The sequence below is a fragment of the Nelusetta ayraudi genome, unplaced genomic scaffold (assembly GCF_046127955.1).
Source record: "Nelusetta ayraudi isolate G7.1 ecotype Tasmania unplaced genomic scaffold, CSIRO-AGI_Nayr_v1 ptg000045l, whole genome shotgun sequence".
Taxonomy (NCBI): Eukaryota; Metazoa; Chordata; class Actinopteri; order Tetraodontiformes; family Monacanthidae; genus Nelusetta; species Nelusetta ayraudi.
The window spans coordinates 4,049,728-4,065,418 of NW_027466095.1; the positions used below are offsets into that span (position 1 = coordinate 4,049,728).

Here is a 15,691-nt window from a genome sequence, read left to right on the forward strand (position 1 = left end):
TGTAAGTAAGCCCATTCAGTCCTGGTGCTGAGGCTGACCTTGCCCTTTTCAGGACCTCTTAAACCTCGCTCAGCCTGGGTGGGGAAGTGTATTCATAGAAATGTCAGTATTGAAAATCAAATTATTAAAAATATTTGTTTATACACAACATGTTTGCAGATAATTGTAAGAAATTAAATTGATTAGTCCCTTTAGTATGGATGAATAATAAAAAAATAAATAAAAATAATAATATATAAGTAAAAGCTGAGAAAACATGTTATTTCAGGAGAGTTCTTCAAACTGGTAGCCCTTCGCATGACCGCGTACCCATGTGGTAGCTCAAAAAGGTTGGTGACCCCTGAGATAGACAGACAGAGAGATAGATACTAAACCTGTTCCCATATCTGTATTGTGTTAATCCAGACAACATCCTTTCAATGTCGTAAAACAATGCCTAACAACATATTTTCCAGATGCTGAAAACATGCAAGCTGTTGACATAAAGGTACAATGGTCCATTTTAAATGCCATGAATGATAAATTTCACAATTCCATACTTCCGCCCACTTTTTCAATTTACACTTGAGTCATTTTGAGAGAGACATTTTAAAAATGAATAGACGGAAGACACCGGCTTCCAATTCAGCACTGACGAGAAGGGCCAGGGTGGACCTTCAGAAAATGTTGACGGATTTTGGGCTGGAAACCTCTGTAGCCACAATCCCTCCAAATGATATTGCTGAGTCTTCGGCAGACGATGTTGCAGAAAAAGAAATGGTGGAAGAGAATTTTAGGTTCGATTCAATGGCAGCTGTTGAATCTGACAACCAAGAGGAATGTTCTTATTATCAAGATAATGATGCGGAACAAGTATCTGACACAGAGGAACCAGAAACACTCAGAAATCACCTTTCCAACTGGGCTTTAACATATGGCATTTCTCTTGTGGCACTTTCAGCTCTCTTGGCAATATTAACTGTACACCACCGTGACCTACCAAGAGATGCAAGAACTCTTAACACAAGAAGAGATTGTCCTATCAGAGCTCTGCGGTGGCCAATACTACTACTTTGGTATTATTGAGGCTTTAAAACATACACTCTCACAGTGGAAAGATAAGCTGGTTGATGGATATTGTTGGCTTCAAATGTCAATTGATGGCCTGCCACTTTATAAAAGTTCAGGTCTACAGTTATGGCCCATTTTAGGAAAGCTGGTTGGAATTCCAATGAAAGAACCTGTGTCGTGATTGGGATGAACTCAGGTATAAAGAAACCCGAATCCTCAAAATTCTTTCTTACAGATTTGGCAAATGAGCTATCACAATTACAGGACGGATTTACATTTGAGGGGAAAAAAGCTAACTTTAAAAGTTCATTCACTGATATGTGACACACCAGCAAAATCATTTGTTAAAGTAACAAAGTATTTTAATGGTTACTATGGCTGTGATAAGTGTATTCAGAGTGGGGTGTACCTCAACCGCCGCATGACCTACCCCCTCCTCAATAGCCAGACACGATCTGACGAAGCATTTGCCAGGCAGGAGGATGAGGACCACCACCAAGGTCCTCATGCCTTCACCAATGTTAATGTTTGTTTGGTGTCCCAAGTCCCAATAGACTACATGCACCTGGTGTGCTTAGGGGTGGTAAGGCGTTTAATTGGTCTTTGGATGAAAGGTCCTCTGACTGTCCGCCTACCCACAAGAGATGTGGACAGAATTTCTAAAAAACTACTTGCCTTAAGACCCCACATTCCCTCTGAATTTGCTCAAAGGCCAAGAGCACTAACTGAAGTGAATAGATGGAAGGCAACAGAGTTTCAACAGTTTCTGCTATATACAGGGCCAGTAGTGTTGCGTGAGGTGTTAAGAGCTGATGTATATGCAAACTTTCTTCTGCTATCGCCAGCCATGTCAATGCTGGTCTCCCCTTACTTTGCCACAAAACTTAATGATTATGCTAACATTCTCCTTGATGTGTTTGTCAAGCATTTTGCCCTTCTGTATGGAGAAGATCAGCTTGTGTACAATGTGCATGGGTTAACACATCTTGCACAGGATGCAAAACATTTTGGAAATCTGGATGGTATATCATCCTTTCCATACAAAAATGATTTGCAAAAACTAAAGGGGTTTGTACGCAAACCCTCCAACCCCCTGGCCCAAGTAATCAGATGCCTGTCCGAGGGATCAAATGGTGGCGTTACTAGTGACCAACCCATCAAATTGTGCAAAGAACATGCCCGAGGCCCTCTACCAGTGCCAAACATGATCTGTCATCAGTATGACAAACTGATATCAGAGAGGTTCACCATGACCACAACATGCAGAAACAACATGTTTCTGGCAGGCGAAAATGTGCGTCAAATAATTAATATAATTCAGTGTCATAGTGATATGCTAATTGCTTACAAACAGCACAGGAAGGTCGGAATTTTTTTCACCTATCCTTTTAATTCCGAAGTTCTAAGTATTGTAATCCCAACCAACTTGGACCATGAAATTAAGTTCTCCAAACTGTCTAACTCTTTCTCACAAAAATGTCTAGCTGTCCCTTTCAACGAGGCAACGGTGTTATGCCGTTGTTTCATATGAAGGAATAAACTTAATTTTTCAAAATCATAATCAGTTCACTTATGTTTTTTACATCAAGTTTATTTTGTTACTTTTTATATGATTTTTTTTTTTTTTAGAAGTTTTGTGGAATAGTTTTTCTGGATGAGGACATCACAGAAGTAGTTCCAGAGTCATGGATCAAAGATGACAAATGCTTTTGGCCATCGTTTATATCTCATGAAAAAATCTTGAAGGCCATAAAAAGATGTGAAGCCCCAGGCCCTGATTGGAACACCTTCAAGATAAGAACACTATTTGAAAAAGGTATATATATAGAAAATCAAACAGAGCAATCCTATGTCTTTTTATGTTGTGTTAGTTCCTGTGTGTTTGTTTTGTTTTTCTAATCATTTAGAAAACCACAGTGAGGCAAGGCAAAAGCTAAAGGACTATAATAAAAATGACCTCCAGTCAGAAGATGAAGGACCAACCGCAAAAAGGAGAAGAACAAAGTATGTGTAACACTGTCTGTCTGTCCTGGGGAGTGTGATTTTATGTTTTTCTCTCTTATCTGAAAGAAGTGACGTTCTTCCCAATGCACAATGACACTTCCACCGATGTCAAACCCGCCACACGTAAGCCTGTGTCATGGTCCATCATCCACTGGTATGGGCTAAGGCTCGCCATCAGAATCTAGTGCCCCAAAAAACAAAAAGAAAAAAAAAAAACAACCTTCATTAAGCACTAGTGGGACCGTGCACAAATGTAATCTTAGCTTAAATGTACAGCATTTTTTTAAACAGTCACAATTTTGTATATGAATGACTTTCAATCATAAAAAAATAATCTTATGCAAGTTTTATTTGCAGGCAACTGCATGTTTTGGTTAAATAACTTGACTGTACAGCATGTGCGAACTTAATTTTTAACACAAATATTCTTCTTCACAGGAGCACAGAAGATATACTTTCAACCTCAACACACATTTATTTATCTCCAGTGTTTTTGTTTTTTAAACTATCACAGAATTGTAACAATACATAGAGAATACATTCAATGAAATAAACAGGTAAAAGCTTGATAATTTCTCATAGCACTAACTCGCCAGAGTTTTCACCTGATAGGATTAATGTCCTCATGGTCAGCTTTAGCAACAAAAATCCCTCCTAGAGCAAAAGTCCTCAAATTGACAAGTCGCTTATCCCTCCTGTAGTGCTGGTCTGCTTGTCTTGTGAATAAAAAAGAAGGAAACTCAAAGGAGAATTACACTGTGTATTTAACTAATGGGTGTTACATGCATAGGATAGTTAATGTATTACTGCAAAAGATGTGACTGGGTGTGGGGTGCAAGTCAGTTATATCAACATTACACCTCAATGCAATGCTAAAAAAAAAGAAAAAAGACTGTATTCATACCTGCCCATGGAATGACATTTCATTGTCATTACAAATTAGCCTTTCTCTCTTTCAGATACCCAGAATTTGAAAGCGGCAGTCCTGATTCTGAAACTGAGCATAGTTTCAGAGCGGTCATCCCAAGAAAACCACAATTTGTTCCCATTATTACCCCTCCTAGTGTCCCTCTAAACCCTAACTGTAAGTTTAAATTTAATATCCAATTGCCAACTACAACAATGTACAGTCATATGTAAACTGCAATATATAATTCATTGTTACATCTTTATCCTCAAGCTGGCATCTCAGTGAACATGGGTCAGGAGTGTGGAGTGTGAGGAGCAAGTTAGACACCTTCAATGGTAGGAATCCGTGCTCCTCTGTAGCACAATTATCATACAAATGAAATTATAACGATGATGTTCTGTCTTTTTCTTTTCACTGCTTTTCTGACAATCTACCTTTTTTGTTATCATTTTCCCTCTGTTGTCATGTATTAGTAAATAGCTTAGCTAATGCAACACCACAGCCATTTCTGCCACCACCACCTCAAAGCCTGAGTCAAGGGCTTCACAACATCGATATGGGTTTCCCCTATTCACATGGTGAGCTTTTATATTATCAAAAAAATAATAAAAATAAAAACATGTATATGTAGTCCAGAAAAACCCTAACAAACTTCTGGCATAGTTTTTGCTCAGACTCAATTGAAGCCCATCTCTGTTTCTTACCACCCTTTGAGGCAGACTTTACACAACGATAGTTCTGAGGGTTTTGGGTCTATCAAATTGTGCTCCAAGGCATTTGAGTGGCGTCCGTTGGCGAGGCATTTGGAAATGGGCATTGTCTGAACCTTTCTAAAAACCTTCTCAGCTAAAACTTAAAAGGGTCTGGTTTAAACTAGTTAATTCCTTGAATACAGATCTCAATTCAATGTGGAACAGAATCGTGTGCACACTATCCTGTAGTGTGTGTATACATACTGTGCACACACACAAAAACACACACGCACGCAGTGGACGCTTGTTTGGTTGTAAACTTAAACATATACTGAATGGAAGTGAGATTTTTGCTTTCCACTTTCCTTTGAAAACATCCTGGTGTATAATAATATCTAGTTTTATGTGGCCCTCAAAATTTGAGTGTGTTCATCTGTGTATGTCCATGGAATATTCATATTTTTTTCTTTACTTGTTATTTTCAACAATTATCATCTTTCTCTAAACAGTGACTCAACCTGATTCAGGAACAGGAGAAACTGCTGGAGGTCCAGCAGGTGGGGAAACATCTGTGGATTTCAGTCACTTGGGGCAAACAGTTATTAATAATCTTGTATTTGTAAATAATTCTCTTCTAAGATACTTACTTACTTTTCCCCAATTAGCCAGTGGTGGTGGACAGCCTGGAGGCCACCTCCTCTTCAAGCCAACCTTTTGAGTTGGTTATGAAACAGGACCAATTCCTTGCACACGTAAGATATTAAAAATATATATTAAAAATCACAGTGAATGTTTACAATGCATGCATGTATATTTTTTTCTTTGGTGTATAAATACAAAGACACTTCTGCAAATTAATATTTTTTTCATCTTTCAGCGGCTCAGCTACATGGCCTGTTACTTTTGGAAAATATAAAACAGGTTTCCCAACTTGCCACCACAGTTAACCTGTTAATGGCCAAAGTCGGCAATGGACTCCAGCCAGCGGTCTTGGAGTGGCCAGAGGAATTTCAATTCCCTCTGGAAAATCACAGGCATATGTATGTATGTATGTATGTATGTATATATATATATATATATGTATATGTATATATATATATATATATATATATATATATATATATATATATATATATATATATATATATATATATATATATATATATATATATATATATATATATATATATGTGTGGTTCTGTAAAATTTATAAAATATTCTTCCCTCTGTCCCTCTAGCGGTCAGAGTAGGAACTGCGTGTAAAATCCATGTTTATATATTTGTCATCCGTTTCATTCCTTAGGGAGTTTGATCGGTTAGATTAAACAATCATCCTCCATCCACTACACCATTTAACAGAGTTGCCTAATTTTTTAATGTGCTTCTTGAAAGAGTGTCGAATCGACGATAACTCCAAGGTATTTAAACTCAGTGACCGATACAATCTCCTCTTCTCCCACAAATATATGTGATATAAAAAAATAAAATAAAAAAATTAACTCATTGGAGGAACACAAATAAATTGTGGGCAGTTTTTCCACCCAATAAATTCATGTAGCCCCAATGCAATATAAGTATCTCCCTGTATCTTAACGAAATTGAGTTGGCCGAATGAGATTTTGTCAATGTAGAATAAAATTATTCCATTAAGAGACCTACACTGATTTACAGTTGACCAACACAAATTAATATACTTCGCTTAAAAAAAAATTATTTCATTCATTTTCATTTGACCACCACTTTCTCTCTCTCGCGTGCGCACACACACACACACACACACACACACACACGCTCACACACACAAATTACTCTCCTGACTTTAGATCTACTGTAGTTACTAGTACTTAGAGCACAGCAACACAATTTAAATTTTACAAAGGCCAAGGTGTGGTTTAAGAACATATTTAACTTCCACATGACACTTGATGTCTGATGATCTAAAAACTAAACATCATGGCTTGTGTCAATTCACAAAAAAACAAACAAAAAAAAAAACACTCAATAACAACACCCAAAAAATGGCCTTTATCAGCAAAGACGATTCAATCAGCAAGGATGAAGCAAGTTGCAACATGTTGGGACCAACTGTAAATATTTTTTTTTTCTGTAACTGTAATATGTAATGCCTAAAACCGGTATGAAATATAATATGTAAACACTTAACATACAGAGCAGCAGCACAAAAATGGAAACAGTGCCATCAAGCTAAAATAAACATATGCCAAGTCTGATGCTCTTATGAAAAGAGTTTAATTTTCAGCTGCTGTATTTTTATGTTCAGCTTGTGTCCATCCAAGTTCATGATGATTTTCTGAAAGAACTCGGAGGTATACTTAAGATTTTCGGGGAAGGCCTGCTCAAGGGCATAAATGAGTCCAAACAGCATGATGAAGCCCATAGTGACACTTACAAGGTTGTTCAGGACTTTGATGCCTTCAATCACAACTCCCACATCCTCTGGCTTCTGGTGCAAATCTCTTTGGACTGTGTAAATCCCCATCAGTGTGGCAGTGATGTCCCTTTCTGCATCCTCAACAGCAGTGGGCTGAACAACACAAACACCGAAAATAAATGTAATCAAAATGCTAAACAACAAATAAACCATAAAACCATATAAAATATAAATGAAGCAGTTCATCAGTTGTTTTAATAAAAGTAATAAATCAAAAAAATAATAAACTCACCAAATACTCTTTGAAAAACACATCTGGGTCTTCATTGAGGTAAATAACAAGGCTGCGCAGAATGCACTCCCTCCTTACATCGATATCACCACACTCAAACATGGGTGACAAATAAAGATCTGGTTGTGCAGGAATTGTGAAAATTCAAAATGCAATAAATAGGTTAGAATTTAACACTGATCTCCCATCAAATTTAAACCTGATTGTTGCTAATATTACATGGTGGGTAGTCCATGTAGAAGGAAAGACTGCAACACATTTTGTTTTGGTTCTATGGTATTATGTATTTCATTAAAGAGCCCTGGTTGTATTTCCTGTTTTTGTGTGTGTGAAATGTGCTGTAAACGTTGGTTTTAAATGTACAGCCTAAAAACACACACAGAACTTTCTCATTACGCCTGAGATGACCATTTAGGTGTTGGAAAAAATCTCTTTCTGTTGCTAATTCTCTGCAAGAACACACATGATACTGGAATGTAGACATTTCTAATGAATTTGAGGTTGGCTTTTTAGCATGACTTTTAATAAGTGTGATTTAATAGCTTGCTACATGTATTAAATGTACAAGGGCAATCAGTGTATGGGCATGGAAAGCGATAACTGCCCCTAAAATGTCCATTGTATTTGCCTGAAATGCCTCAGCAACAAATATCTGTTGCTTAGTTCCACATCCACATTCAAGGTCCTATCAAAAGGAGGGAAAAGTCAATAAGCACAATTAAAGATTAATTTGTTGAAAATTTTGCACAATAAACTTGTTCCAGCTTTTAAGAAGCTGTCCATTACTTACAAACACCGAGTGGTTGCCCCTCAGTGGCTTGGTAAAATCTGTGAAACTGCAAAGGACAAGACAAATACGTTGCACGATGGAATATTCAAACATTAAACAATAGGCACATTTCATAAATAAATAAATAATAATAATAAAAATAAACACAAAACAAAACCTATTCTGTACAGACAAGTCCACCATTTTCATATTTAGTTTATATCCTTGCGTTTGTGGCTTTGTTTTCTGACACCGTGTAATAGACAAGTTTCTTTAAAAATAATACTCCTCGGTGAAATAATTTCTTGATTTGGTACCCCTTTCTGAAATGCTGGATAACTTTGAAAACGACGCACTGCTTGGCTTTGTGTGAAACGACGAAAACAATCTTTTTTTTTTTAAACGCTGACGTGACATGTTGAAATCCCATCCCCGTTTTGCAACTTGACAACTACTCACAAGAACAAGCACGTCGGGCATGAGTTATGTTATGTTTGTAGTAATTTTACAAATGAGCTTGCAGTCTTCCCATTAACTCAGGTGACCAAACGTCCTCTTTTGCCGGGACATGTCCACTTTTTACATCCTGCCCGGGGCGTCCGGGGATGTTTTTATAAATTCATGAAAATGTGTTATAAAAATAACCCCAGACAGTAAAAAGTGGACATGTCCGGGCAAAAGAGGACGTTTGGTCACCCTACATTAACATCCATTACAACAAACCGCAAACAATAGTGAGCAAAACACCCGGTGCTCGTGGATTGTGTGCAAAGTGATAAGCGATAACAAAGCGATTTGCAAACATCCCGTTTTACTTTTCATTGACTAAGATATTGGTAAAAGAAACGTAAATTACAAAAATGCCAGGGAACTTCAACTGCTACGACTCTCAGTTAACCTCAACATGCAACTTTTAAGGCATTTTATTCTAACGCACGTCGAAGCACAAGTTCATCTGACCAAGCTTTTTTTTACTGTTGTCAGTGGCGCTTTAGTTAGCGAGCTGCTAAAACCCCATACTCTCGGTGTTCTTCTTCATCTCCTTCCTCTGCCTTTAGGAAGTAAATGCGCGGCACCAAACCAGGACTGACATAGGTACTACATAATTTTCAGTCGTTCCCAGCGTCTCAATGTGAATTTGTTTTTGAAGACGGCTTTACGTAAGTGTTTTTTTTCCAGGAGCGTTTCCGAAAACTGTCAATATCAGTTTAAATTCCGTTTCCGTGTAAAACTGTAAAATAAGGTACTCAAGTAAAAGTCAAGGAAAAATACCACCTAAATACTCCTGTATCTTAGCTAGCACATCACTGACTCACGGCAAAACTATTACCCTCACTGGCGGTAAAACTCATCAGGCTTTACGGTCGCTTAACAACAAGCTTTTGAAATACAACATGATTTGTACTTACCAATGAGTGGATTCAAAATAGATTTAGGTGGCTTAGTATATAACCCGTAGACGTGTCGGAGGAGAAGACTACATTGAGAGAAGCGGGAAAATCGCAATGTATCGCACATGCGCAATGGGTGGGCACAATTCAATGAAACGCATTGGATTTCAGTTCATGATTGTCAAAGTGAAGCTATTACTTTATCTTAAATAAATGTATATGTTTACATGTTTTAATAGATATATTTAGGAAAACTAAAATAATGAAATATGTGTCAACTCAAAGAAGGGCTTGAACTAGTTTTTTGAGTGTACACCAGAATGTTTGATCATTGTTGGGAGTTTAGAAAACATAATACTCACTTTTTTTATTTTGACGTTTAATGATAAACATGAGTTGGTGAGCCATGTTTGAACTTGAGCCATCGCAGTATTTGAGCTGCTTCTACAAGGTTTTTCGCGGGTGTGAAGATGACAGCATCATCAGCATACAACTGAGCTTGAAAACCATCGCTTACCTCAAAAAAATAAAAATCATTAATATACAAAGAAAACAGAATAGGTCTAAGTAGGGAGCCCTGAGGGACCCCCATAGTACAGTCAGGTAAGGGGATTTGACACCACTGGCCACAACACATTGTTTTCTGTCAGCAAGGTAAGATCTCATCCAGTTTAGAGCAGATGTGGAGAAGTAAAAACGAGAAAGTTTGGCTAGTAGTTACCAACTCAAATATTGAGTTGGTACCTACTATTTAGTTGGTAACAGAGGTTTGGAAGTATTTAAATAGATTTTTCGGGTATCTGTATTGTACTTGAGGAATTCTTTCATTAATTTTTTACTTTTACTCCCTAAATTTGTACACATCTGTATTTTCTCCTTGTTACATTACAAAATATGCCTATTACCTTTGCGTTTATAAGTACTCAAAATAAGAATAAGAAATTCACTCCTTATAGTTGTTGCTGCTTGAAGTGGAGCTATTTGAACTCTGCTGGTGTGTAGTTCATATCTTAAAGGGAGATTATTTCGGCTGTGGGGTCACTGTTTAGTACATTTTCAGTACAATTGCCAATTGATTATAATAATAGTGTAAACATCCAATAATGGTTTGTTGGTCATAACTATGACTGATTGCAGTTTGGTTGTGCTGCAGTAGAAAAAGAACAAAATTGTACTATTGAGAGTAGCAAAGCTTTTCAAAATGACCCAGATGCTCAAGCTAGACCTCTGGTCATTTGACTCCAGATTATTCTACCGTTTTAATTTTTAATTTTTTTCAAAGTCATCAACAAATGTATTGTTTCTTTAATGGCTCCAAAATGTTTTATTTATACATTTCAGAACTCCAGTACTATGAGTAAATGAGTTGAATTAGTACTTCAGTACCGAATTTCATTTAAAAATTGTTTTTTTTTTTAAACAAGTATCTGTACTCCTACTTAAATAGAGAATGTGAATAATTTTGCAACATCTGGTTGGCAACTATGCTTGGTTTATTCTGCGCTTTGACGTTCTTGTTAGCTCTGGTGCTTGTACTAGCCGCTACGTGTTTTGCATTCAGGTGGTACCACAGGCTTGAATAACTGCGGTGGAACGCAAACTGCCATTGTTTGCACAGAACAGCTCTCTCATCCAGGCTTCCATCCAATCTTTTGAAAGTAAATTTCCCATCCACCGGGCTTAGCACGACAACACTATCATTGTCATCCATCACGTTTGTTGTTAGCACAGGTAACTTGTTAGCCCAACTACTACTACTACCACTACTACTACTACTACTACTACTACTACTACTACTACTACTTCTACTAACACTCTGACTTCCGCTTGTCGAGTGCCACTCAGTGCGTCACTATAATCCGTATTGCCGGAAACTCGTGACAAGTATGTTCCGTGTTGTCTGGAGTATAAAATAAAATGCAATATATTTTTTAACGCTGTAATTTTTTGTGCGTTAATTATCGAGTTATTGTAATAATGTCCCAACCCTCCCACACACACACACACAGGCACACAGTTTGGACGGTTCTGACCTCCGTTCACTTCAATCACCTTCATTCACTTCACGCATCCAATGAGTAAACTCTATGTACTGCTGCAGCTCTCGTGCTCGTGCAGAACTTGACGGGACACAATAAACAAAGGCGCTCTCATACGAACCATGACATGCCGCCAGACGCAGCTGCGAGCACTCTCGCTTTGGCGATAATCTCTCAGCCCTTCAAAGACTTTTAGTGAGCCATGACATGAACCGCCTCTCTTGAGCGCACAAATACACACACACACACACACACACACACACACACACACACACACAGGCAGACTGGCCAGATGCCGCTGACATGGCAGCTGCCCAAGGCCCCCACCGTGCAGCAATACAGCTGTTGAACTTTGACCTTTAATCTTAACACCGGTCTAACTTTCTCAACAAAACAGCCACTCTCTGACGCTCTTCTCTCATATCTGTGCTCTCTGGATCAGGAGCTCACTGTGCTGGGGGGAGCGTCATATGCCTGCCCTACCACTGCTGACCTCAAATTACCTTTGACTGCAGTGGAGCTATTTCTGTTCACAGGACTCCCACAAATAATTAGATCAAGTCGCACTGCACGAAAAAGCGCATCTGAAACTAATGAATGATGACCTGCAAAATGATGCAGCGCAGTCACACCCCCGACTTCTGCCAGGTCGGAAGTCACAGAATCACAGCCCACTTGTTGGAGTGTGACCTCATTATACAATAAAGTCTTGCGCTGTCGATGCTGAAACGGGGGTCGAATTTCTTGTGTTTGCCGACTGAGCTCTGTTCCTTGGGTGTCGATAAACAGGTGACCTAATGCTGGATGAGCTGAGTGGCTTGTTGCTTCCTGTGGATCCAGGAAAAAAAAAACTGATATCATTTCTCATTCACAGTAATCCATTACAAGTAGGTTTGGTGCCAGCTTCCAGCACCATCAGTGAAATCTGGTTATGCACACTGATTTAGTTTCCAGTGTGTTTTTAAGAGCTCTTCCTGCAAAAAACAAAAAACAAAAACCAAAAAAAACAAAACCAAAACAAAGAACGAAACAGGAAAACATTACATTGCAGAAGTTCAATTACCATACAAACATCATAAATGCACTGTGTTGGTTATTGTACTAAGTCAGGTCAATTGGAGGGATTAGTTGGGAAACTGTTTTAACAGATTTATGACCAATCATAACAGCACCAGGTTTCAGGAGTTCAATAGATGCTTGATGTCATTCATGCATTGTTGTTGTGATTTCCGTGTATGCCACATATTTTGTCGACGTAGTAATATTTCATGGTGACGCGTGGCTCTAACTAGGCTCCTTGCCAGTGGAAAAGCAAAGATCTAGGTCGCAAAATGCGGCAGGGTTACTAGAGCGCAATTTGTACTTCTGACTCACTGGGTAAAGCATTTCTGGATGTTTTTGCGCCTGCATATCATTAGCGCAAATACCTTTGTGGATACGTTATAAAGATGGTGGAGATAGTAAGTAAGTAACTCGAAGCAGAAGTTCAACCTTGTTTATCCACATCGTCTTTTTGCATGCGTTCTTTCCCGTCTTCGCCGTGTTATGTTAACAAGCCGCGACTTCTGTAAATTCACTGGGCTCCAGGTCTTCTTCTTCTTCTTCCGCCTTCAGGGAGTAAAACCACAGCGCCCCACAAAAGGGCTGGCATGAGTACTTTCCAACTTGAGGATATTTTTGGAGACGGCTTCAGGTAATCTCTTTTTCCCCCAAATGCTTTTCTTAACACGCACGGTTTCAAAAATTATCCTCTCCTTGTAAACGGGGCAAAAAAATAATAATAAATAAATAAAATGGCTAAAATGTTTTTCCATGTTATTGTTTTTTTTTCTTTCTTCCTTTCCCCCTAACATTAAAGGGAGCCACTGCAGAGGTGCAGAAGAGGCGCATGCGGCTGACTCCTGGCCTATACATTTGAAACATGAGAATAGTACGTGAAATCAAAAAACATAATCACAATTCATCAGCAACAGATTCACTAATTTCGTGAGTTTTGTAGTAATAATAGAATCATGAGCCATGCTTCTGCAAATTTCACATAAAATAAGGGCAAAACGTGATTTAGCATAATTTATTGAATTTAAAATTGCCAGGTATTTTTTTGAAATGTGTAATCAACACAAGATGCTGTAGGAGAAGCCCACCTCAAATGATCAACGACAGTGAAAGCGCATAAAAACTGTTGTGGAGCAAACCCCCTCCGTTTCTTTTCCCTCTCGCTGCGGTGTCGAATGCCAGGTTGACGTGTTTACGTGACGCTGGCCCTTTAAGACGTCCCCGTGTTTCCATTGGCACGGTGACGTCAGAGCAGTGAAGGACTCCAGCCTATCCTCTCCGAACAGTGAAGGCAATGGTCCTGGCACAGAGTCCTGCGTTCGGAGGGAGACTTTTACACCTCACGAAGGCGAGGGGGGACGCTCGTCGCTGAAATGAACCGGGGCTCTCTGGCGCTCGCCGTGGATTAAAACAAAAACTTTTGGCGATGGCTACGAGCGCAAAGAAGTAGCACAGAGACGCAGCACGCTAACCCGCCGCCACCTCCGCCAAACGGACCTTCTACTGCAGAGCAACTCCTCGTAGATGCACGGCCACCGCTGAGAGGGGGGAAAATATGCTCCAGCCGAGCCGCCTCAACCACGGCTTCTGTGGCAGATTCTCCGTCTTCTAACCAGTTCCGCGAAACCCTCGCCGGCTCCCGTTTGTTGTTGTTTGTTTTAAGGCCCCCCCCCCCCCTTCCTGCCCCGTCGCCGTCGCAGCCGCAGCGGACGCCGTCGCCGCTTCTTACCGCCAAAGTCCGCCGTGCAAGTCCCCCCCCATTAACCACCTGCGAGGCTGAGCGTTATGGCAGGGAAGCTGACATCGGCGCAAGGCACGGGAATACTGCTGGTGACAGCCAACGTTGGATCGCTCTTCGAGGACGTGAGTTGTGCCCCATTGATAACTACCGTGTGTATCACTTTTTGTCCTACACGCTAGTGTTTTGATACCCCACTCTCCCTCCCACATCGTCTGGCCGTCTCGCACTGTCACCTCCGTCTTCACGTCCATGCTAATGAACGTCTGAGCTGGTCACGACTTTAAAAACCTCAACGCCGTAAGTCAGTTCGTACGTACACACAACAAACATATGGGCCTTTGAGCTCCGTAGTCGAGAGCCGTGCTTAAGGTGTACATGTTTGAGCTGAGTGGCTGCGCACATGAACCTTAATGTGTTCAGTGTAGGTGGAAACCGGGAGCAGATTCAGTGAGTGTGCCATCTCAACTGCTGTGTATTTCATCCCTTTTCCCAAAATGTCAATGGTGAATTTACGATCGGAACGCCTCAAAAGAGCATTCAAAGTTCACTTCCACGTGATTTGCTTTCACACTTGCGCGAAATGAGACCTCGGATGGCCAGTCAACATGTTTACTGTATTGTTTAAGGATTTCCATGATTGTGTAACCCGATTGAAGACTTTGGAGGCAGAGAGAGCTCGCCTTGAACAACGCTGCACATTGGACTAAATGTAATCTCAGTGAAAGCAGATACTCAAAAGTACGATTAATTATTGTTTTTTTGAATATTGAGTTAGGCTGCCACTGCCCCATGTGATAGAAGAGAGGTCTTACTTTAAGAGGGGTATAGGTGGTAGTTGAGATTGCAAAGTTGCTCACCTCAAATGTTTTTTGTCTTTAAAAAAAAAAAAAAAAAATTCACAATTGTGAATGCGTTCAAATGCTTCCTTAATTCAGCCTGTGTGTCACAAAAGCATGCGCCTGTAAAAATAGGTGTGTCCTGCTTGCCAGGGAGTGCCTTTGTAGATTGTTGAATGATCCACATGGCTGTCATTCGCGTTCTGGAGTCTCAGCTGTTTCGCAGAAGATTTCACTCAGCACATGTTGGTAAGGTGGTCAGGATTTTTGGTAGTGTGTCTTCCCGTACGTTATTTCCACATTAACATCAATCAGTGTGCAGCGCACATTTCTCCCTTTCTCATAAAAATGCCAAAGTGACTGCAAAAATAATTTGGTTTGGAAGTTGAACTGCTACGTGTGGGATGTCTGTGACGAAGTCTCATTGGTGTCTGTGCTCCAGTGGCTAAATTAAGTTACAGTGAAAACAGTGGCTTCTTCATCGCAGTCACAAAGCGGAAACGGACAGACTTCATATAA

General features: G+C 39.6%; 1 protein-coding gene and 1 long non-coding RNA gene across 3 annotated transcripts in view; both read left to right on the plus strand.

The window, feature by feature from the left end:
• LOC142894843 (uncharacterized) overlaps positions 1-15,691 on the plus strand; it is a 393,438-nt gene that overhangs the window by 185,482 nt on the left and 192,265 nt on the right. The gene's annotated exons all lie outside the window — the stretch shown is intronic.
• Positions 13,857-15,691, plus strand: part of inpp5a (inositol polyphosphate-5-phosphatase A) — a 163,549-nt gene continuing 161,714 nt past the window's right edge. For both annotated transcript variants that reach the window (XM_076035658.1, XM_076035657.1), the window contains exon 1: positions 13,857-14,458. In XM_076035658.1, the coding sequence (XP_075891773.1) occupies positions 14,381-14,458 (78 nt within the window). In that variant the 5' untranslated portion in view covers positions 13,857-14,380. The remainder of the gene's footprint in view (positions 14,459-15,691) is intronic.